We start from the raw sequence: 25,804 nt of genomic DNA, 5'->3' as shown, positions 1-25,804 counted from the left end.
CAGTTAAGGAAGAAAGCACTTTTAATTGTTTCACATTGGACATCATAATCCTGGTTTCCTTTGCTCTTGTCATGTTTAATTTCTCTTCTAATTAGAATTCCAAGACACAAAAATATACTGCTTCTTCCACATATTGGTCAAACTCATCCTCTATGGAAGACGCTATCTTTAATCTCAGTGACTGTATCTGGAGATTGTTCAGAAACCAAGGACTTCCAACAACAGCTGTGGACATCATTAACAATTCATGGAGACCAGGAACAACTAAACAATATAATTTGGCAAGGAAACAAAATAACAAATTTGGTGTAAGAAAAGTGAAATTAATCTGTTTTGTGTCTCTGAGGTAACAGTTATTTCATACTTAGATTCTTTGGTAAATGAAGGTAAGTCTTATAGTGTCATTAATACTCAAAAGGCAATGTTACTTACTACTTTGAGAATGTTTGATAATGCATGGTGCCTCAACCCTTTGTCGATGAATAGATACTTTGAAGGACTGTTTAAAAAAAGTCCACCAAAACAAAGATATGTTGATACCTGGGATGTAAACTTATTCTTAAAATATCTGTGTACCTTATTTCCTTTGAAACTGTATATTTAACGTTAATAATAATGAAGCTGGTTGCTCATATGGCTCTATCTACAGATCCAAGAGTACAAACTCTAACATCTTTGAGTTTACACAACATGACTTGTATGGCAGATACAATAGTATTCAATGTTTCGGACTTGTCAAAACTTCAAGACAAGGTGAGGATTTTCAGTTGGAACTACTACAGTATAAGGATGAGAAGCTTTGTGCTATTTATACTTAACATGACTAAAAATCTTTGGAAATCTACTCAAGTTCTGGTATATTATTGTTCCTATAGAGCTGTGACATCTAGTACTATTGCAAGATGGTTAAAATGGTTATAGAACAAACAGAAATACAAACATCTAAATTCAAAGCTCATCTTACAGAACTGCTGCAGCATCATTGGCTTTCAGACAAGGCTGTTCTCTGTACGATATACTGACAACAGCATACTGGACATCAGTAAAAACATTTCACAAATTGTCTCTATGGGATATTCAGACTAATAGTAAGGGTTTACCGAAGCAGTTTTTAATATCATATAAATAATATTTTTTGTTTATGATTTACTGGTTGACACGTGTTTCCTTTGTCCTATTTGTTTTTTATCAGATGTTTTGTTGTCAATATTTAAAGATGCTATGTATACATGTAAGGCCGAAGGCTTTACGGAAAATAATCCAAGCATTTATGAAGGATGAGGGGCATTATTGGAGGAAGCCGGAGACTGAGCATGTATGCACCCACCCATTCTTTGTTGCAAGTTGAGGTTTTACTACAGTGGGGTTTTCCCTCCCTGTCTTATATAAGAACAAATCACTTCACCTTAAACTATGAGATACCTCGTGCGGGTGGCTTGTTTATATAGGATACTTCAGGTGACACATCATGTGACTGATAATAAAGTTTCCTTTTCTTTTCACGCCAATGACAAAGTAACATGATATGCATACATGTTCAGCCTCCGGCTTTACTCCAATAACGCCCCTATTTCTTCACAACTGTTTGCATGAGGGGTTCATTTTACTTTAAACATATATTGTATGCAAACCAGAAGCCTGTTGCTTGTAGCTTGCTGACAAGGAAATCAAAGTTTGCGAGACATTCCTTCTTTAGGAGGTCTGACTGTCCTGCTTTGATTCTGTGGTAGGGAAGATTGTTAAGCTTCCGAAGATTGAAGAAGTTCTCAAACTTCAGCGGCTGTTGACTAACGTGTCTGTCTTCACTTTTATCACCATTCTTGTCCTTGAAAGGTTTCTTTTTTCCTGCAATGGATTTCAAATGCGTATGACAATTTAACATAGAGTTCTTTTTTGCCAGGACTCAGACAAACCTTCATTACCTGACTAAAATATTGCACACTGTCTTTGTACGAAATGGGTTGATGAAAATGTTTTCTTTACATAATAAGGAAAATTATGTGAACAATTATGGAAGCTGATTTAGAAACTAATACTATATTTGACGTCCAGAATTATTTGATTTTATTGACGATGCAGGCTAGAAAAGAAATCAACCTTTAATTATTTTCCAATAAAGGATGTTTATTATAATCTCTTAGAAGGTGTTGTATTTACAACATATGACCAGCACTTCCATTTATTGCCGTGTTATCACTGTCAAGTCAATTAAACATCACCATGCAGTAGAGAGAGAGAGAGAGAGAGAGAGGTAGAGAGAATATCAAACCGGTATGCGTGTCAAATTGCAAACATGATGTAAAGAATGAGCTACTGCCATTCAAAAATAATTGTTCAAGACAAAATGCCGACAAGAATTAGAAGCTAAATATCACTTGCTGTAAAAGCAACGAGACAATTTAACAATGTTGAATGACACTCAGAGATTGGTAAACCCTTCACGCTTAAAATGAATGAGAATGAATATATTGATAATAGGTTTGGAAGCCAGATTTACCCTTTAGGCATGTACTCATACATTCGTTAGTTTTGGTTTTCATAACATTATCTCAAGGAGAAACATCTGTGCAAGGAGGGTTATATACGCTTACCATTTGCCCATGACCCAGCAAAGAAGTCTGCCAGGGCAGCATGCAGCTCACTGTTGGTCTTTTGATCAGAGGTGTATCTTTGCTGTGCGGCTTCGATGAATTGTCTGTGATACCAGAAGAGGACCCGCGCTCCATCAGCTCCGCGGTCAACTGGTCGTTCAAAGATATTTTTACATGTAAATTATTGAAAAATAGATATAATGGGATTTTCACTATATTGAACGTTCTGAGGTTCATCACGTGGCTATTTTGATCATTTTAAGAGTGAAAAGGGATCTCTCAAAATCGTTGCAGGGATAAGTAACTCAAAACTCCAACATACCTGTCTTGATGGATGAGCAGAGTCATGCACAGGCAACTGTCAATACTAACAGAAAACGAGACAAATATATGGGATATGCAGCACAAAGAAACGTTAATGAAGACTGAAACTGAATATTTGTTTACGAAAGTTGCAATCATGACTAGAATGTTTTATGTTAGAAACATAAGAGACCATCATCTACACGATAAGGTAAGAGTACTCAAGGAGATTTTAGAAAATTTATTGATTTAGGAAATTGAGACACCCATTAACATTGTAATGCTTGTTCTTAAAAACTAAAAACACAAAGGGAATTACTGCACATAAGATACTAAACTTTACAACATCGTTGATACAGCCAATGTCCTTGTCAATCGTGACTTTCAATTTTATTTACATTAGTATGTCTTAGACAAAGTATTGATTCTTTAATATAATGTCCATAGCAGATGAATCATGATTTATACAGTGGTATGTTACATACAGTTAACACTTGACACTGAAATATGTTCAAAATATTCCAGTGATCGACGTCAATTGTCAACGTTAGAAACGACAGTGCTTTTAGAACAATTTTATTCACCTACACTTCAGTTAAGTCATAATCCATGACCTTATAAAACATTCCTTCCACTAAAAAATATTTCTATGAATAAGGTTGTCCATTTACTCCAGATATTGTCTGAGATAAGAATACAGAGAACTGCTTTGATCAGGCAACAAAATGAATAATATTATCTAATGAAACTAAGAGAAAGAAGAGAGAAAAATAAGAACAAAACGCCAGTTAGTATGGAATTCAGCGAGTAGGCTTTATTACATGACTCTGGTAGGAATACATTTTTTCTTTAAAGGGTGCGATGTAATATAACTTTCACGGTTGTGACGTCATTTACTTTCACTTTCATATTTCTAATATATAGCATTTCTATTAAAAACAAATGCATAGGTGCGCAAATACAGCTCTAAATCATATTGTCTTCCGTGAACTTCCATACACAAGTTGACAGTTTGCTCACATCTTCTTACATCTCAATATGTTTTAATAAGACTTATGTCAAATATATATTCTGATGTATTGTTTGACGCTCTAATTCAAAAGCAGAAACGTTCATTAATAATAAATAAACATAAATCAAACATATGTGCATCGAAAACATTTTTTGGACACGTTCAAATTAAAAATAAAATGATATTGTGGAGTGCTTGTAATCAATGTGAAGGTACAAAGAAAAAAGGAATACCCAAATATTGTTCAAGATCAGTCTTGAGGCGAACTAGCAAGAGAGGAGGAAGACGACGTACAGGTGGTTTCCAGTACATGTATACGTCACTGAGAACATCATCATCACATGATAATACGTCTTCTAGTTCTGATTCTGTGATACCCATGCGAGCTAAACAAAATAAACAAATTTGTCTAATGTGACATTAGGAGGTGGCTAACTACGGCGATGGAGGCCATTAAGCAGCGGCTATCAACTGCAGGGAAGTGTTTTCTGATAGAAGAAAGTTCAGAAACAGTTTCGTAGATAATAAATTAGAGAGCACATATCTAAATAAAAATCTGTGTCGAAGCCAAATGAGGTAAATCTTATTCTCTCTATTTTCGTTATTGTTTATATTAATAAAATGAATATATATATTGGTCTAAATGTTTCATTTTTATTATTAATATATATAAAGGTGTCGCAAAGAAAGGATTTTGTAACCTAAATAGACGAAAATTTCTTTCAAATTACAGTATTGACAATTTCAGATAATAATATTAGTGTTTATTGTAATATGGTCCACTGGCCTACGGTACATATCCATATATCATGAAGAACAAAAAATTGTATAGTGCGTAAAAAAGAACATCGTATTTATAAGAAGTAAATGAAAGGAAGGAAAGTAATAATTATTGCTTTTTTCGTATATAGGTGAGATACTGTACAGTAATCAAACAAACTGATTTAAGGATAGCCCTAAAACTTGTGTGGAGCAAGATTTGTGACATTGATTTAAAGTCTTATGTAAAAGGGGTCGTTGATAAAACGGTTTCTCTAATCTTTTATGGCTTTTATACTAAACATTTCTAAATCAGTCATTTTCTAGCATCATTGTATATAAAGGACCTAACTTTTTCTAAAGTTGGATTTTTATATACAAAGGTGGGTAAGTATTTTATTCGTATTTCTCCATATAGCCGACAAGTAGTAGTAAAATGAAATTCATTTTCGATGCTAACGTTATTAATTCGACACAATCTTTCCTCGTAGCAAATACTTTCGTGTATATATAACATTGATAATAGTATAATATAATGTGCCATTTATCATTGTCAGCAGCATATACAAACATTAAAATCTGTGATAGAATTTAACCTTATGGATGTCGTTATGGTTGTACATGGAACGTTAACATTACTTTCGATACGGTATGGCCATCTCTGGGACTGGAACATGCTAAAGAGACTGACAGATACACTTCATGAAAAACACTTGTTTGAAGTGGGAAAACCATAAAAAGAAATTATCAGGCACGATTTTATGTTTGTAGTGTACCTTGTTGAACGAACATATAGCAATCGGAAGACTGGCATTATTCCAGAAACGCAACCGCAACATTATATCTAATTTGTCAAAAGAAAGAATGCACTCAGTCTCATTACGCTACAGTCATACTATTCATACTGTTATGGTAACCGAGAGAGCTAACAAATGAAATATAAACACAAAAGACCATATTTTCTTTTCAAATGAACACTTCCATACAGACCGTTTAAATTATTCATTTACTCATAAATAATGAGGAGTGAGTATCTGGGCATCCTCTCCACTTCATGTGCAGTGCCCAAGTTCTGACAGGGAAAAATATAGGGTGAAATGTCTACGTTCTGCCAGCGGACAAATTAATGGTGAAAGCAAGGCATAATACAATGCATACATTTAACAGTGAAGGTTTCTGCGGGGTTGAAATGTGGATTCCAATGTTCCTTTACGGTTGCTTCCTGCCATTAGCTTAAACTACTTTGTAAGCTAAAGAAAATAGATTGCAAAAGTCATCATGAAATTACTTTTCAACTTTTCACCACATCCTTGGCCTAGTGGTTTGAGCGTCCGTCTCGGATGTATTTAGAGGTTAGAGCTAGGGCTGGTCGGCCTGTTGTCAGGAAGATGTGACTGGGTGGGACATAATGCTACATGTCTGCAGCACGATACCCCAGTGCTAGGCAGCACTATAAACTGTACACTGCAGACATCGTAGCATTATCACCGAAAAATTGTTAAAGCTACCTTAAAAATCCAAATCACACACACACACACACACACACACACACCCTATTCAACTTTTCCTTTGTTTTTAGGGACATTGTGTCAAAAATAAGTCAGTATATTTATTTTACTAATTCAAGCTAACTTTGTCCCACAATAATTAACTTAGATCTTACCTACTTCTGCTTGAAGCCGCATGCTAATTTAGTACCTACGGTATTTCCGATGATGAATATGCTGGATGTTATTGTTGGTTGTGATTTTTTTTCACGCCAGGCCAAGGAAGTGACAAGTGAATTTAAATTTCTCAAACAATAAGCAATAGAGTTAACACAGTTATGTATGTAAAATTAGACAATGCCACTGAAATCAGGGTTCTCAAGGAAGTTCTCCTTCACAACTATAAGTTCACTGGTGGAAAATGTATCCATGGACATATACGAGCAAGAACAAACTTCGCAGCAGGCATAGTCATAAAATTATGGATAAGTTAGAAACGATGAAGGAAACTAAAAAGGAAAGGTCCTCGTGCCATGGTTAGAAAATGAGAATCCCTTAACAAACACATTTCCAAGAGAATCACGCTACTGACAAAAGAACAATGTTATGTATGTCAAGTCGATTATCGCAGTTATCTGAATGACAACGGGATTACAACCGTCGTGTGGAACAACGAATTTCAAGAGGAGATTTGATGTTCTTGTTTCATCAAGACGTATTTGGAGCAGCAAGAGACCCAAGACAGTTTCTAGATTATGTATCAATGTAATCGTGTTTGTGTGTGTCACTTAATTTAACTGTTCACCAATGTTGGCTGATATTCCTAATGCAGACATATGTGTGTATAGGAAAGTATTAACTCCAGGAGAGTAGACCTACAACCATTGCTTCCTTTGATTTCGGCAAGGTTATCAATTACCCTTCTTATGTCTATATGTTATCAGTATATACAAACTGCCGTATTCATCTATATTTACATATTTAACTCACCAAACCAAACTAATGTATTCATCTATGTTGTCAGTCTATATCATGCACTGAAATAAAATAATTATGGACATCAACAACTAGACAGCCACTTTGCTACATTAATTGTAGTGTATAGAGAATATCGTTGTTAGTACAACGCCTGTATTCATACGGAGAATCATCTTTCCACTAATGTCAAGTAAGTGGTGAAATACTATGAGAAGCCCAAAGTGTGCAATTTAGGTAAAGTCGCCTTTCATTCCCAGCCAGACATGCTGCCATGATGTCACATCTGAGACACGACGAAAATTCAGTGACAACTTTTGTGATTCTTTTGTTGACAGTTAAAATGTAAAACACTCTATATCATCATTTAGTGAAAATGCATGTGATAACCCAATCGTTTACTAAAGTGTATAGACATACTTTTTCCAGGTATATTTGTTTGTTGTTGCACTGATAACAAATTCGAGACATTTTTTTCATCTTCACTGACAGTCTAATTTTCGATAAGATTTGTCATATTAACACGGTTTTTCTTTTCATTTTCTTTCCGACTGTCACATGCACATATTCTTTATAAGTTTCAGTCATTGTCCTTATTGTTTATTGAGTACATATGCAAGTAAATGTTCATTGAATCATCACAGATTTCTTTGCGTTTTCCATAAGAATGTGGTATCTACGGAGCCCGTGAAGGGACACTCTTCACATTTTTTTGTAATCCGAGATCTCGGTTTACTAATCCGAGATCTCTATTTACTAATCCGAGATCTCGATTTAGTAATCCGAGATCTCGGTTTACTAAGGAAGATTGCGCGCGCTTCTTCTTGGTCATACTGAATGATAGTTTGAAACCCGTAACAAGTGTTTATACCTGTCACCCAAACCTAGGGGATATAACTCTGAACAGCTTTCCATAGGATCAGAATATTGCCGCTTGTGACTGAATTCTCCGTTAATGGAGATACCTACGGAGTCCGTGAAGGGACACACTTCACATCTTTTGTAATCCGAGATCTCGGTTTACTAATCCGAGATCTCGATTTAATAATCCGAGATAATAAATATTAATCCGAGATCTCGATTTACTAATCGGAGATCTCGATTTACTAATCCGAGATCTCGATTTACTAATCCGTGAAGTGACGAGGATAGATAAGAAAGTATTCTTTGCTGTATCAAGTAAGCCAAGCATTCTCACTGTCGGTGATCCTGTAGTAAAGCCCCACAGTATACTTCTAAAGCATTTAAGTGTTCATGATTATTACGTTTGAGATAATGCTTTCATAATACCTGCTTGTGCGAAAAATCAGGTATATTTGTTTTGTCAAGGCAGTTGAGTGTTTGTCAACTTGTCCGTCTGCAGGTCCATCTTTTTTTATAGTCTCTTGAAGCCCCAATTTAGAGTAAGTAGTTAGGTCCGTATAGGGCTTGTTAATAGTATGTAGATTTTGGATTCGGGTTCGATCATAGGGAACTTTTGTTCGGGTTAAAAGATCTAAAGTTTACTTGTCTTTGTTAATATGGATTAATAAATCGAGATCTCAGGTTAGTAAACCGAGATCTCGGATTAGTAAATCGAAATTTCAGATTAGTAAACCGAGATCTCGGATTAGTAAACCGAGATCTCGGATTAGTAAATCGAAATCTCGGATTAGTAAACCGAAATCTTGGATTAGTAAATCGAGATCTCGGATTACTAAATCGAGATCTCGGATTAGTAAACCGAGATCTCGGATTAATAAATCGAGATCTCGGATTAGTAAACCGAGATCTCGGATTAGTAAACCGAGACACGGATTACAAAAAATGTGAAGTGTGTCCCTTCACGGGCTCCGTAGATATCTCCATTAACGGAGAATTCAGTCACAAGCGGCAATATTCTGATGCTATGGAAAGCTGTTCAGAGTTATATCCCCTAGGTTTGGGTGACACGTATAAACACTTGTTACGGGTTTCAAACTATCATTCAGTATGACCAAGAAGAAGAGCGCGCTATCTTCCTTTACCTCTATTTACCGTACTGTCCAGTTTACAAATAAGATAAAGTATGAAATTAATGTCAATCATTACATATGTGATCTTAGAATGAACTTCAAAATCTTCTCACACACAGACCACGCATAAACTCATGGAATCGTATGGTTTATGTAAAACAAATTAATTCCCCAACTGAAAACCCAAAGATTTTGCACGTATTTTATCAAAACGGACGAATGTCATCTGCTATGAAAACAATGGTTATCTGTGGCCGATTGAAGACGATAATCCAGATATTATCCAAAGAAATAGTATTCCAACCATATTCAATAATGTGCAATTACAAAGCTCGGATTCATTTGTATGTGGTCATTATTCTATTTTGGACAGCAATTCCCGAAAAACTATGAAAAAGTACAATAGTGTTTTCATGAACATTACGACTATCTCTTTTTCTATGCTCGGCAATCAGTTTTAGTCGGTGGCAAGACGAAACCGTCATGAAGCAGTGAAGTCCACAGCACTAATCAAACATGTCAACTGCGTAAATAAGTCTACTGCTAAAGTTCATATTGTATTATACACTATTGTTTTCTTCATTCATTTTTCCCAGTTAGAACTTATGCATATTATAAGTAGGGGAGATACAGTACTCACTCGACATTAATTACGAGTAAATTAATAATTGGAATGAGGCATATCAAAGTCCTCATTTTGAAATAAAACTTTTGCTTTGTGATTATTATTAATTTTTAGTACTCACTTTCTTTCGGTAACAATATCAAAATAGCTATAGATAAATGAGACTGATTTCATTTATGTTCTCCTTACAGAAGTTGAAACAACTATGCAGCTACATTTCTGGAATTTAGTCAGCCTTCCGATCGGTATATGCAGAAGAAATCGGTATCTCTACTGCACTTCCCCAGTTTTAAAAATACACTGTAGCATAAAATCAGACCTTGAAATTTCCATGGTTTTTCACATATCTAGAACGCGTGTTTGTCATTAAATAGATGTTTCTGTCATTCTCTATTTAAAGTGAGAGAGTCATACTGCCGCACAACTAATGTTAAATTCCCATAGACTCAGATAGTGACATACATGATCTAAAAGATACTCTCTTTGTGTGTGCGTGATATATATATATATATATATATATATATATATATATATATATATATATATATAGCTTAGTGTTCAGATTCAAGGCTATAAACTATCCAAGCTCAAAATAATAATGACTGAGTCTTGCCTCTTCTTCAGATGTAGTTGGCACTGATAATACCTGCGTGATCATCACCCAGACTAGCGCATGAATGAATTCAGGAAAACATATTAAAATATACATATTTCCTTACCTGTTGTAAGGTATCCAAGCGATCTAGAGACAAACAGCTTGCCATGCGATACCTCCAAACGCTGGAACAATGCATTTATGCTCTCTCTGATAGATGACTGCAAAACGAGTTCTTCTTTCTTTATGAAAGACTTCCAACGAAGCGCTTCGTCAAAAGAAAGTTTCAGGAAGATGGCTAAAGGGCATTTATGGAACGCCTTCTGGAGGACACTTTTCTGTTCTTTTGTCAATGTTCTTTTGTTCACCGACAGCAATCTGTCGATGATTCTGCTGACATCCTTGTCCGGAAGAGTGGGGACTTCGTGGAACTTTGTTGCGTCACTCATTCGGGTCTGGTTATCATTTTCATAATAATTAACAAGCTCAGTTAAACATGGAGCACATTTGGAGTCCACAGTTTTAAAACGTATTACTGGACCAAAGCAAACACTAATTAAATCAATAACGAAATTAATTATAAAACTTCCGATTTATTTAATGCAAGAGATCTGCTAGTAAATAAAGCATACGAATATTTAAACTTCCATGTTATCATCGTAATGAGGAAATATTTAAGATCAGAAACGAATTGAAATCTATTTTATCAATGTAACAAAGAATTTGTTGAGTAAGAAAATTGTCAATGGAGTAAAATTTTAAGCAAATAGCCAGATATAAATCTCATACAGTATTGTAATTAATGCGTATCTTATTTGTATCTGATGATTAGTATACTATACTTGTTATATTTTTGTGTGGATGAGTGTGTAGTTTTTATTAAATTTACTTATGACAAATCAATTATATATATATATAAATATATATATATATATATATATATATATATATATATATATATATATATATATATATATATATATATATATATATATATATGTGTGTGTGTGTGTGTGTGTGTGTGTGTGTGTGTGTGTAATCAACCTTTATAGATTGGACGGCAAAGAAGCTGTAAAGAAGCCCGGTCGCAGAACACTTCTCCCCTGACCACATTTTCAGTGATATAACACTTACTGCAAATGCACACAACCCCATCTACTGTTCCCAAACCATAAAAGAAAATGAATCTTACTGGATACACCGCCGTAGAGCATTGAAACCAAGCGGTTTAAACAAAGAAGACTAGAAAAAGACAGCCATGCACAAATAAAATTATCTTTTGCAGCCGACAAATTTTCTTTTAAATAGTTCTCTAACTTTGCTTAATAGCCTTTAATGACTTCCATATGAATGAAATAATCGGTATATAATTTTCGCTTACATAAATTTACATAATATAACAGATGTCGTTATTGATTTCTAGGTCAATACAAATAGTTTACAGTATCGGCAACACATTGAAATAAACTAGTTGAAACATAATAAAATTTAAAGGAGACTAGAAATCAAAATTTTCCTTTTACATATGTAATTCTCTACAGATTTTAATTCGACTGCAATGTTTATAAATTAAATATCGTAAGCGGGTAGTGATTATATTGCGTGGAAGATATCACGATTCCGTAAATTTCCGAGTTTTTCCGAGTTTTAATGAGACGACAGATCACGTGGTACCGTGACGCTATACTAGCCGGTCCTCGAATACAAACATAAACATTGGCGAGCGAGGCAGACAGGAGACCACATTTGGGTTGCACATTCAAAAGTTGAATCTTCTGATATAATAGTTTATGTACTGTACTGGTAAGTGCTAAAAGAAATTTGTTAGGCACAGGCCCCGGGCTGGTGGCTTAAATAAACTAAAGTCCTGAATGAAATTCCACAAGCCCGGACAGTTCATACCTGTCAACTCTCAAGCCGGGAGAAAAACCTCCCGATTTTGGGGGTATTTCCTCATCTACATCCCGATCTCGTAATATCTCTAAATTTTTCGCAGCGAAGTCCCGATTATTACATTATGTCTGTCAATTTTCATTTGTCAGAAGAAAAAACCCAACCCAAAACATTTTTAAATATCCACAGTCTAAACTGCCACACTGCTGACATCGTAGCGATATGACTGAAAAATTGTTAAAGCTACGTTAAAAATTCAAATCACACGCACACACGTCTAAACCCGGCACTGGACGAAATAATTAATATCATACAACAGTTTTTTTTTCTTCTTTTTTTCTTCATCAGTAAACAGAACGTGAAGATTAAACATTATTCAAGTAAATTTCAGATTTTTTAAACAACTACAACAGTACTATAGTAAAAAAAAATAATTAAAAGAATAAAATTGTCACCAATTAGCTTAAATGAATGATCACGTTGAAATTTTCTCTGCAAACAAAATCGCATCTCCATTTCCGCCAAAGAAACTCCGCCAGTTAACACCTGACATTCCTCTACCGTATATGAAAAGTTTAATTACCATGATTAAATTACAAGGAATAAAACAAAATATACCATGCAGTATATGTGGCCCTAAAGAACTATGCTGAATAAATATTTTAATCAGCAAACAGTGTTACATGCATTAAGACTTAAACCTAAGGAAATAAGGTGGGGCATAAAGCTTGAGAAAAACAGTTGCCACATGTACGGTAACTTGTGACTGCAGATTTGAACTGTTAAAATGAAGTCCATGGCATTGTAAGTAACAACAAAATAGGCATTGTTTATTTGGTAATCAATTGCTGGTGCTTACACATACATACACACACTGTCGAACATGGTTTCTTTGAAGTATGTCCGAAGGGCAGTCCTTTTAACAAGATCAATGCAAGGATAAGGATTCTGTTCATTAGTCACACCGGCTTTATTGTTTGCGTACTTAAATCAAAACTTTAGCTATTTTGCAATTTAGCCAGAACTGACCAGAATATGTAAAAGGGGCTTGTCATGGAGGAATAATAAGGCGTATCACAGCGAGAAAAGGCACGTCAATTGGGCGGTCGCACATTGGGGCAAGGGGTGGGGGGTCAGTAGTCCCCTCCCCCCGTTCTATTGTCAGACAGTTACTGTGAAACTTTGGCCTTTTTTTTTAATCGCTGCTTTTTAAACTGCCCAAGGAATAGTTTTATATCAGTTCCAATTAATACAGATTACCGTTTATGCATACTACATGTATACAATGCATTTTTTTAAAAAAATTAATTTTTATAAGATTACTGAAAATTGTGTTTTCTCGAAACACGACAGGTTTAGAATCTTATTTTCAGCAAAGCTTCCATTTGATTAAAATCAAATCTAAATTTCACCTAGGACAGTGGTGATTTGATTTAGATTGTGCCATGTTAAGGCATGTATGTCAACATCTTGAAAATACATTTACTCATTTCACCAGCGCGATCAAAGTTTCCTCAGGCAAACAATTTTTGTTTCGACAAGCCTGACTGGCACCTCACTTTTGAATACAGGATGGGCCGAAACTAAAAAACCAGAAGGGGCCCAGGGTGTCGGGCTATCAGATTTGTTTTTAGCACTGCTGTTTTAGATAAAAGATATGTGGATTGATTGTTGCATTTTGTGGTCACTTACTCGTCCTTCTGCCTATTTTCGTAACTCACACGTTTAACTCTTTTCCCAGGATTTAAAATGCCCAAAGGTATGTCTGGAACAGCGCCAACTTTTAGTCTAGGCCTAGCATTTGCGTATCTTTGAGCTGCTATTTTTTCATGATCCCTCTCATAACATTCCTTTGAGAAATGTAACGAGCACATAGTGCTGTATGGTGTTGCTTTGAAATCGACTCGTTTGTAATAATGTACCCATTCTTTCATGATGCCTATATCTTTCGGAAAAGAAAAAAACATGTCCACAGGCTTTTCTTAATGTTCTATTACACCCGTAAGCAACGCAAAACGGTATTGTCTTTTACTCTGGCAACTCCCACTTAGGCTGCTGGAGTCGCTACTATGACGTCACATCCCGAAAGTAACCGAATAGGCGCGGAAATTTTGCATTCGAGGTTATGGAAATTCAGCTCCTAGAAGATAGGCCAATATTTAAATATTGGCATTACGGTCGCAGATGATACTTCAGAATAAGGTTTTCTGCTATAGTACTTTTATTATTATTCTATATTTCCATTGGTTTCTGGTCTCCTTTAAGGGTTTCTTCCTGTAAAAACAGCCATGTAAAGTTTTGCAAACATAAACGTTTTTCTGTTTTACTAATTTGTCTTGTCTATGTTTTGTATTTGCCTTCGAAAAAGACTCATTAAAGAGTCAGGCTAGTTAGATACTAGCTTCGCACTCTTCGTTGCCAGTTACTGTATATATATATATATATATATATATATATATATATATATATATATATATATATATATATATATATATATATTTACGAATTTTACATGAATACAAATATACTAGTTTCATATACAGATTGATATTCTGAGACTATGTTAAGTTCGATGTATTACAAAACAAATGTTCTGTATGATTGATATTATGTACAACGTTCAATGTATTTCACAATGTCCGCCATCTTTGTTTTGGAGGCACTTTATATACTGGAGGAGGAGGCACCTCCAATGTGTTATATCATTGGTTTACATTATTTCAATGCTGTAAATCACACATATACTAGTTTCATATACAACTGGATATTCTGAGACTGTGTTAAGTTCGATGTATTACAAAACAAATGTTCTGTATGATTGATATTATGTACAACGTTCAATGTATTTCACGATGTCCGCCATCTTTGTTTTGGAGGCAATTTACGTATTGGAGGCACCTCAGATTTCCACTACGCGGTATATGCAGTCATTATTGAACAGCAATAAACCGTTGATATAACTAGTTTTTACGTAGAATAAGTTATGCTCAACAAGAAAATAATGAACTTACCTTCACCTGCGAGGATAACGCATTAGGATGGTACATGTTCTAATTTTACCGCACCACCAACTTGTTTGGAGGCCAATGTTTACTGTTTATACGTGTGACACAAGGATTCTAGTGTTTGACCATACGTTTGCGATCAAGATTGTAATAATATAATTAGCATTTAATGTTTGTTTTGTATCTCAATAATTTAACGATATTTAGTATTTACTGAGTCTTAATATTTGTTAACAATATGTACTATTTTGGCGGAGTGTTACACTGTGTAGTGCAACCGAAGGTTATAAATATGGGTGTCGCGCAAACGAGTCAGTTTCCCTTCAACCGGCATCGGGTTCGTATACAACTACAATATATTATCGGCTTCCAAAAGTGATAGGGAATGTTATCATTCTCTAAGCAGAAATAATAATATTAGAAAATATACGTTCATTTATGCAATATAAAAATTTAATAGTAAGTTTATGTACCAAGGGAAAATCAAAGCCAAAGATAGTGTTGAATACTCTTACGTAGGGATATAGGGCCTCCATAACGCTATTTCAGTACATTTGTATGACTTTATATTTTTATCGTAAAAGAAATGGTCACCCGTTTCGCCTGTTAATTCTATTTATTTGAATCCATTTGTATTGGGATTTTAATGTTACCCCTCTAAACATTATAAAAGTATTACAGTAAATTATATTTGATCAATATTATTATTTAATACTAACTGTCGAGACTGCTGGTTATAAGTAAATGCACGTTCTGTTATACTAATTTATGTATTGACTATGAAGAGAATATGTGAATTCTATTATATTGAAGTGTTTATTGACATGTTAAGACTAAAATAAATCCTCTATTTTTCTCATTCAGATTTTATGTTGTTTATATACTTAGATAAATAATCTCCTCACAGATAAGTAGCTAGTATAAGAAGCCATTATTTCTACAGGGATTTCGTCTGTTATCAGACGACTTACTATGTACTACCAGTACATTATACTATTGCAACCAATTCAAAGTCTCAGTTTGAGGATTGCCGAACCATCGAAACAGGAAGAAATTTTCTAAATATAAGGGAGCTTGCACTGGGAAATTAACCCCGGGGTGGAGCACGTTACAATATATATATATATATATATATATATATATATATATATATATATATATATATATATATATATATATATATCTGTGTGTGTGTGTGTGTGTGAAATCTATGTGGCATTTAATACAACATTAGTAGCAAAAGCGAGAAATAAATGATGCAAATTATTGATTTGTCATAAGTAAATTTAATAAAAACTACACACCTATCTACAACACAAAAAAACAAGTATAATAAAATATAGAAGTTTATTTATTACCCGTAGAACTGGAAGACATTCATAGTTTTCATCTGGAAGAGTGGAAACGATTATCTTGACATAATTTGGAAGTTTTTTAGGTAACCATGCCAGCTGCCTTGCATTGTTTCCGGTATCCAGTTGGTCCAATGAGTCAAAGAAAATAATTAAAGGTTTGCTTGCCCTTGCAAACATCAAGGTAGCATGGAAGTCCTCCACTAATTCGTTGAACACCTACAAAATTGGAGATGAATTCTTTTTCCGTCACGAAATGTTGGACTGTATTTAGTCCAAAACTATCTCTATTTTATTGTGGCACTATTGGCAAGAAAAATCAGACTGAAACATTAATTTCGTCAGATTTTCTGAATAATGCTACCAGAGAGTTTGACGATTGCTTAAACATATTTTAAAACAATAATGATAGCGCATTGAGGGACAAAATGCAATTACTATGTGGTATTTACCTTAAAGCTAATATACTTCGATATTGTTCATTTCATAGAAATAGAGGAAACAACAACAAATATTATTATTATATGCTATAACTCGCCTTTAAATTATACGAAAAAGAAAAGCTATCAATACGAAAGATAATATATGTGTTTGGTCGTAAAATGTATTTCATTTGCTATATATATATATATATATATATATATATATATATATATATATATATATATATATAATGGATGCAATCCATGTTCTTCAACGATCGTAAGATCATGGAAATATTTCCTTACCTCAGGCACTGGTCTTGGCACAGCATATATTTTCTTGATTTGCATTGTAACGCTTTTGAGGAGCGCCTTTACCGATGTAGTTTCATCAGTTGTCCCCAAAAATCTGATAAATATAGTCATTGATTGACAACTATATGACCACAAAACAATATCCAAAGTCATATGGAAGAATCTTTACATTCAAATATACGTGCGCTTAGATTGACTATATTTGTATTAAACTCTGTATTTATTTCAATCCGAGGTGATGATAAAAGTGTGCAAAATTATTTCCTAAATACGTTACCATTCCCGGGTGATAGTAACATTGAAATAGAGCTTATCTACTCTCAAACACAAAGAGGCCAAGCTTTCAAGTGGGTCAGTCTTGTAATTTATAAAACTTATCAAAGTATTAGACTTTATTTTTAAAACAAAATAATGGCATCATATGTGAAATGTGATGGTAACACTTTCTTATATTCTATTCAACAAACACCCCACTATCCAGCAGTCATTTATTTATTACAATCCAACACACACCCTACAATCCAGCACCTGCTTGTTGATCTACTATCCCACACCTATATCCTACTATCCAAAGATAAGGGTAGAAGTATTTATAAACAAATGCTATTCTTGCATACATACACATAAACATGCAAGGGTACGAGGTTTATAGACAGACTATACCCATACAAACATACTTTCACACATGTGCAGGCAAGGGTTGGAAAGTAATATATATATATATATATATATATATATATATATATATATATATATATATATATATATCGGTAAACAATTTGAATTGCATGATTGTGTGTGATGCATTAATTTAAATATATTTTGACAATTGTATCGATAAATTAGGAAATATTTCTTCCCTAAAAGAAACACCTACCTTAACACCACAAGAGCTTTGCCTTTCAAATGGTCATAGGCAACCTTTGCCCCAATGGCCATAATCGAGGTTTTGCCACACCCAGATTGTCCATAGATAACAAGTGGAAGCGTAGCTGCACTATCAGTGTATTGCTCAATGGTCTGTAATAATAATAATAATAATAGCAAAAGTAATAACAAATATAAGTGGAAGTAATCGCAATTATCGAGACATTTTAGTTTTGCCCATTTCATCGCCATCCCCACCCTTTTGTCTGCATTTTGAAAGTAACACCTCTCTTTTTCTAGTATATATTCTCCCAACACACAATATCAGATTTATTCACCCAACCAGTCAGCATCAGGTTGCAAGACAAATTCCATATTCCTACACAAAAAAATAACATTGACCCCCATCCACCGCTTATGCCTTCATTCATAATCTGAAATCTTTGTTTAATATATTCATACTCCTGGAAAATCATACAAAATATGGTCACCTTCCCTTGTTCATTGTAAATGGGGTTAAGACTCCAGTTTCACTAAATTCCCGAAATCTCTCCTCAAATTCAGAATCTACCTTATCTCTTTTGTTATATGTCAATATTTTTGCCATAAACAGAAATAGTGGAATCGATAAAAAAAAATATATCTTACTTTTAAAATTTAATAAATAGAAAACCCTTTGATCTAAATGAAAGGGTTGAAACTTCTTCAATTGTAAGGAAAAACCTTTAAGACGTTACTCAGTGATAGTGCAAGACTCCTATAATGCAAGGGGACCCGGACGGTTGATTGTTCTACGACGATCGCCTTTACAGTTTACAGTCATCTCACCTCTGTCCACGTGAGTTCGATTCTGGCTTGCCCATCGTGGGTATCGGATAAAGCTTGCCAGTAATTTCCCATGGGTCTGGGGTTTTCCCAGGGCTCTTCTTCCACCAAATATACTGGCCACCATTTATAGCCCATGATCTGCTGCAAAATGGCGTGAACCCCGCCAAATGAATCTTTAAGGAAAATTCACGAAGTTATGACTGTAATTCAATCCTTGGTAAATATTTAGTGTTCTATGAGCAAATCATTGTTATTAACCGATCAGCAAGAATGCTACGAACAAATCTAAATCTCAAAAACAAATTTGGAGATGTGTTATCAAACTGGAGCAAAGTTACAAGGAAGAGTTCATATTACCAGCAATAAATGGCATTTCACTCCCATCCCGACCCCTCCTGGGGTATGCATCAAGGAACTAATCATCCTTATACAACAATCTATCAAATCTGATTACTTTCCATCAATTGATTTTGCTGGAGTTCATGTTACAAGGAAAATAAGTGTCAGATGAATGCACGTACAGATGGATTGACACATCACTGTACAAATGCTCAAGCGTGGATGTTATAATAATAATAATAATAATAATAGAAATTGCATATTTGCTCTCCCATAAGCAAATGCGCAATATCGTTTTCTAATACGTTTGTCTTTTCAAATGCACATGGAACCAAAAGAACAATTTGTGATAAAATTATAAGGGAGTCATACAATAAATGTATTTTCATGATTGTTATAATAATAAAAAAGAAAATCTATTGATTCATCTTTTGTATCAAAGACCATACCAAAGCTTTATGATTATAAAAATTCTTAAGAAAACTGAATAGTTTACCTTGATGCTCTCCTCCTGTCCATGGAAGCTATAAAGTTTGGTTTGGCAGAAATGGATATGTCAGTATACCTCGTCCATCAATGGATCCTCTTTCTGCGCCCTTTCTTCCACGGCTGTTTTAATCATTGCTGTCATTTTGGATATAAATTCATTGCTCATCTTCTGTAAGTATTCTCTGTGTTCTTTCGCCTCCATCGTTACCCCTTACATCAGAAAATATAAATATAAGTATGTCTGTATGTATAGGTACTATGCATTGATCATCAATTCAATTCACTGAGGCGCACCCGTCTTGATCTGAAGCTATGTAACGGCTAATAAATATCTAATTACTGACAGAACACAGCAAAGTAAATGACACATGTACTGACAACTACTGCTTTCACAGGACAAGAGCGAAAAAATTTGCCGAAATGTTGTGCCCAAACATAAATCAACAAATGTTCCCTTATGCAAGTATGCATGCCTAAATGCATGAAGACATGTACGAACAGAAATTTACATACATACCTTTCTCAGTCCAATGTATTGTGTAAGACAAATATCCTATCACTGGGCAGACATTTTTCCATTCTCTCCTCCTTCAATGTTCGCAACAAGTTTTTCACTTTCTTTAGTTTTTCTTCTGGGCCCGTGCATTATTGTAATAGAGAATTAACCTATGTCAAAACATTTAGGTAACTTCAGAAATTAATAGATGTATAGTTTGACAAATGTTAAAAACACCAATAATTTCTTTTTTTTAAACCTAGATCACCCGTATACAAGGTCCATCTGAAGGATTCTCTACTTGATCTCCACAGAGGTAATCCATGTCTGCTAGCAGTTTATTACGGTTAAGCTACGTCATTATAAATGAAAGTAACTAGATTAAGAACGTTTTACTTCAGAAACGACACAACAGTTATAAAGAATTATGACAATGTAAAGAAACAATCTTACTCTAACCACTGTTCGAGTACAGTGAGTTTATCTGAGCCCCCCGCCCCATTTCAAATAAAATTTTCATAATTTGTATATAGCTAAAGTATTTCGTATAATACCTAGCATTGATAATTAGTACATATGATCGTAATAAAAATAATTACAACTTAAAATAAATAAAAGGATATACATTATAAACAAAGTTCAAAACACCCGCACACAGTAAATAGTGCATATATACGAAAATGGATTACTCTCTCTTTCTCTCTCTCTTTGAATATAATTTATATCCTAATTGTATGAACTTTGCCGACCGTATTTACGTTATTACTTTAAATACAAAGTAATTGTATTGCTTTAGTTAATAGATCAATGATACAGTTGACATATTAATTTTCAATAAATATATCGTCACAAATAACCAATACAACTTACTACCGCCATGTACGTATGCTACTTTGCATTCCTTTGGTTAGAGCTTGCTATATTCACACATTTTAGTAGGTATGTACACTGAAAAAATTCTTATTTTGTATCAATCTGAAATAATTCTTATTTTGTATCAATCTGAACTAAAATTGTAAAATTATTTAACATTTAAAGTAATATGGTGTTTTATTAATACCATCAATAGGAACGGTAAACCAAGCCTCTAATTTGAATCTTTTCTAGTCCCAATTTGATAAAACAATTTTTCACCGTTTGAAATCCAAGCATCTAAACATTATCATGACTACCCAGTTTTAAACCTTTAAATCTCAAGTAACTGCGAATAGTTGTCAGAATTTAAAGAACCTAACAAAAGACATGGTGTGGTAAATTTGTTAATTACATAGGTGGTCCAGAAAAATACAAGCTAAAACTGATTACTGTATATTTTCGTATAATTTCTGATTTTGTTATCTATTTGGCAACATTTCGTGTGTTTCTTGCTAGAAAAATGAGTTTGCAAATGAAACGAGTATGTAACGTAAATTTTGTTGTGCGATATTCAGTAGAAATCGCAAGCACAGTATATAGTATTGTGCCTTTCTTCTTGTGAACAAGCAAAGCCAAGGACGAAACAAGATAGCTGTTACGCTTAAGAAACGACCAAATTGTTATAATAAATTTAGCCTCATGTGTTAGTCGCTTTTTCTTTTTTATGACAAGCATGTGTGATGAAGTGTAGAGGATATTAATTTGTCATAGATAGTACGCCGAAATATTTATTTACACATTCATATAATTTTACCTGTGTAGCGAGACAGCAGGACAGAGCTTGGTTCCTTTTCAATGTCTCTGATGGTCCGTGTCAGCCAAATGCAATGTTTATCTTTGTTTTCAGTGGACAACAATCCCATTGTGATCTCAGCCTCAGTTACTGTGTTAAAAATGTTTTAGGAAGACACTACATTGGTGCGGGATCAAATAAATGTCACAAAATTTAATTCATATTTGAAATATGAATTAATAGGTAATGCCAATTATTTATTATTGTTATATAATTATTCTTCAAGAATTGAGTTTGTTTCTTAACAGTCAAGAAAAGTCATATTAAAAATGTTGTGGATTTTCTTTATTCTGACATCTATTAAATGGCATTTTAAAACTGTAAATTAAACTGATTGTTGATAATGATACCAAAAGGGTGCATGCGTACTCGACATGACATATTTTCTGGCTTTAGCTTCTTCAAATATTTTCATAGACGTTTCCCCTAGCGCTCTCTGCATTAGTTCACTCTCTTTCCACCATGTGTTCTTGGCGACTTTCCTCCTTTCCTCGTCCTTGCTAAGGAAGTCAGGCAGATGGACGCTGATGGCATCAAGTACGTATACTGGTGGCACAGCGTTATCGTTTCTATGATACCACCTGAATGAATGAAATTTATAAGATGCTCTTGAGATTAAAAATTTCAGTTTCTGGTATCAATTATGTCTTCCCATCAATACCCTACCCCAAAGAGAAAGACGTGGGAGGACATACTGGTCTTGGGCTGACAACAACCTTGATATCTCTGAAACTATTAAGTCAAACCAAACCAAACTGAATATTTCGATATCATTAGTGGGTTTTGAGTCTTGATTAGGGTTTTGGTGACTCTGGCCTTGATTTCAAGCCCATGAGATGATACTTTGTGTTAAGTAAATGACGTCAGCAGCAAGATATGTGCATATTGGTATGACCGAACTGGATCAGATATGATATGATGGGTGTGCAATAATCTGCTTAACTTTTGTTGTTGAGACAGTTTTAGTAGTTTGTTAGATTGTAGTAATTGAGACTTTTCAAGTCACAGGGCATTGCTGTGTTTAGTGTCGGAATTTGCGTCTAAACAAGTGAAGGATATAAGCTTGCATGCAAAAGCTGATCAATATGGTTTGCTTAATATAAGACCAAAGTTTGTATACAAATGCGTGGGAATCTCAAAACCTGTTTAGCATTGCATGACTTTATGCAAATTTTCAAGATTGCAAGCTGACTTTCTGCATTCAGTTATTTGTTTATGCATGTTGTGTGCATTAGCGAGGCCTACTCAGCATAAAAGCCCGAGAGCCTAACTGGACATCTGGGTGTCTTGAAAGAATATCAAGCTCTTACTGGATTCTGGTAACTGCTTCCGAAGTATCGAGGTTAAAGAACGCATTCTGACCTTCGCTAATTCCGTTTTAACATTTTTCCATATTTTACCATTATATCGGAAAATCTGTTTCACTTTAGATATATGTACAAAACTACATAGGTATATAAAGGATAAATGTAATTATTCCCTTATACCTTATATGTCCGTTGTAGACATGTTTCACTTTAACTTATATTGCTTTTGTTTACTTTATTATCATTATTAATAGATGCCATCTTTGGTCATAACAAATGATATCCCACACACACAAGAGAACGTCTACTTATTTGCACAAAATATGAACTAGAAGAAAAGAAGAAATACCGGTATATTAAACTGAATGAAAGAATGCAGGATATAGTGCCTACTTATGGAATTATTCCATTGATGGATTATTTAAGTGGCATTGGCCATAATTTGACTTTGTAACTTTATACTCGAACACTAGGGTATGCTAATTCATTTTTAAGAGTTTTCATATCTAACATTTGTGACACTGTACAATTTTGTAAATTAGAGTACAAACGAAAATGCCATCGTAATCATTATTTTCTAATCAAATAATTGTGAAATTGTTTCTTTGCTTGGGAAACTGGATTATAATGGAAAATAATAATATTTGTAACTTATTATTGTTTTCTTTAATAAACTGTTTCAAAGCTCTTTTGTTAGGGCTCTTCCGCTATTTTGTCATCTCGCTATTTACGTGCGCGTCTTTGCCTGGCTACGGATAATATCGAAAGATAACCTTAACGATATGGACATACAACAAAGTCAGAATATCTTCTATCGAAAGAACGAAATGGTTTACAATTAAAATCCATGCCTCTCCAAAATTAAACACTCAGTGCCTTACAACTCCGTAAGAATATTAATGCAGGGGAAGACTTACTTTTTACATAAAACGAGAGCTTCCTGTGATTCTATGTTGGACACAATTTGCTCAAATTCTTCCGCTTCTATTGTCCGTGGAAAGGCAGTGTACCCATACTTGTGTGATAGAAGTGTCTAAAAGAGCACATCTATAGTTTTCGGTCAGATCATGTACAAGAACCAATAATCACAGCAAAGTGAGGAAACTCAGCATGAACAACAAAAATACAAACATAATTGCCATGAGAAAATTCACTCGAAAACTCGTACGAAGAGTGAGAATTTTCTGAAACATGTCTAGAGTCAACCAATGTGCCAAGTCTTTTCTGAAAATATTTATTATCATTGACCAAGTATGTAGGTAACTAAGAAGTATCTGCCGAAAATGAAATTGACATTACAGGCACTGATCACAGTAACAACGAAAACAGTAAAAGAAATTAAAGAATACAAGTTACGTCCAATAAATGTACTTTTAATATATTTTTACAAGTTACATGATAATGAAAGTACTAGCATATGAAAAAGGTTTTGCTTAATGACTAATTAATGACTAATTAAATGTGGAGCTAACCAATTTTTATCTTATAGTAGGATACGTTTTATTTCCTAACAATCTGCTTTTTGGTCATATAAAATAAAATGTAGTAGTTCCTCGCTTCAATTGGGTTACGTCTACTGATATGTGATAAGCATTATTGAAACTATGAATTATCTTGTTAACCATAATCCTATTTTCTGGTTTCAGTTTGAATAAAATATGTCTTAATTCCAGTCTTGAGAATTGTTTATAAACTTCAACTGTATAAACCTTTCTGATTAAACTGAAAAGTACACAGTTTTCCATTTCCAACAAATCCTTAAATTTCCAGTTGTAAATCTATTTCCATCCATAAACTATATCTCTTTGCGCTTTTAACTCTTTGAAAGTTTTTCTTAAATGTATGTCATCTCCATTTTTGTTCTTACTCTCTCAACTCAAGCCTATTTTAAGAAGACGTCTATCAATTTCAAAACGTATCTGTATCCATGCATGTATTGTACACATGATGCTTATATGTCGACAATGTATGCCTGCCTCTGGCCATCAAACTTACGAATAACGACCGTTCCATATGGAACTGCTTCTCTAGATTGCTTGTGTGATGTGTAGGTAGATTGTTCCATTCACCATTCTTTCAATGAAATGTATTTGATTCTAATTTGGTCCTGTTTAATTATTTTCAATGGTTAACCGATAAATGTGTAAGCATTTGTGTTTGTACGATCGTAGGAAAGATGATTTAAACATTGTTCTTTGTATCACTTTGCTAACTCTACGAATTAGTCATTTTGAATGGTATCATAACATCCAGAAAATATTGCATGCTTGAAAGTTTGTCTTTGCTCATTATCATTAAGCCGTCTTGACATCTATCTACAATTAAAACTTCATTTTAAGCAGTTTACAACATATTTCATTTCTTATACGCAAGAATAATTTCAGTTCTGGGTGAAAATTTTGACATTGCTCTGGTTGATTAAAAGGACAGCATATAATGAGT

At 34.1% G+C, this 25,804-nt stretch overlaps 1 protein-coding gene across 1 annotated transcript in view; it reads right to left on the bottom strand.

Annotated features, from left to right (window-relative positions):
- The window catches only part of LOC149795158 (NACHT domain- and WD repeat-containing protein 1-like), a 73,048-nt gene that overhangs the window by 20,213 nt on the left and 27,031 nt on the right, over nucleotides 1-25,804 (bottom strand). Inside the window, 14 exon segments of the mRNA XM_089963763.1 lie at nucleotides 1,632-1,845; nucleotides 2,592-2,741; nucleotides 4,140-4,292; nucleotides 10,466-10,796; nucleotides 16,598-16,810; nucleotides 17,320-17,422; nucleotides 18,206-18,348; nucleotides 19,024-19,209; nucleotides 19,859-20,061; nucleotides 20,369-20,399; nucleotides 20,401-20,496; nucleotides 22,006-22,145; nucleotides 22,425-22,636; nucleotides 24,280-24,395. Coding sequence (XP_089819889.1) covers nucleotides 1,632-1,845; nucleotides 2,592-2,741; nucleotides 4,140-4,292; nucleotides 10,466-10,796; nucleotides 16,598-16,810; nucleotides 17,320-17,422; nucleotides 18,206-18,348; nucleotides 19,024-19,209; nucleotides 19,859-20,061; nucleotides 20,369-20,399; nucleotides 20,401-20,496; nucleotides 22,006-22,145; nucleotides 22,425-22,636; nucleotides 24,280-24,395 — 2,291 coding nt within the window.

Source organism: Sinohyriopsis cumingii, chromosome 7 (assembly GCF_028554795.1).
Source record: "Sinohyriopsis cumingii isolate HCF-2022 chromosome 7, ASM2855479v2, whole genome shotgun sequence".
NCBI classification, from domain to species: domain Eukaryota; kingdom Metazoa; phylum Mollusca; class Bivalvia; order Unionida; family Unionidae; genus Sinohyriopsis; species Sinohyriopsis cumingii.
This window is presented reverse-complemented; position numbering and strand designations above follow the sequence as displayed.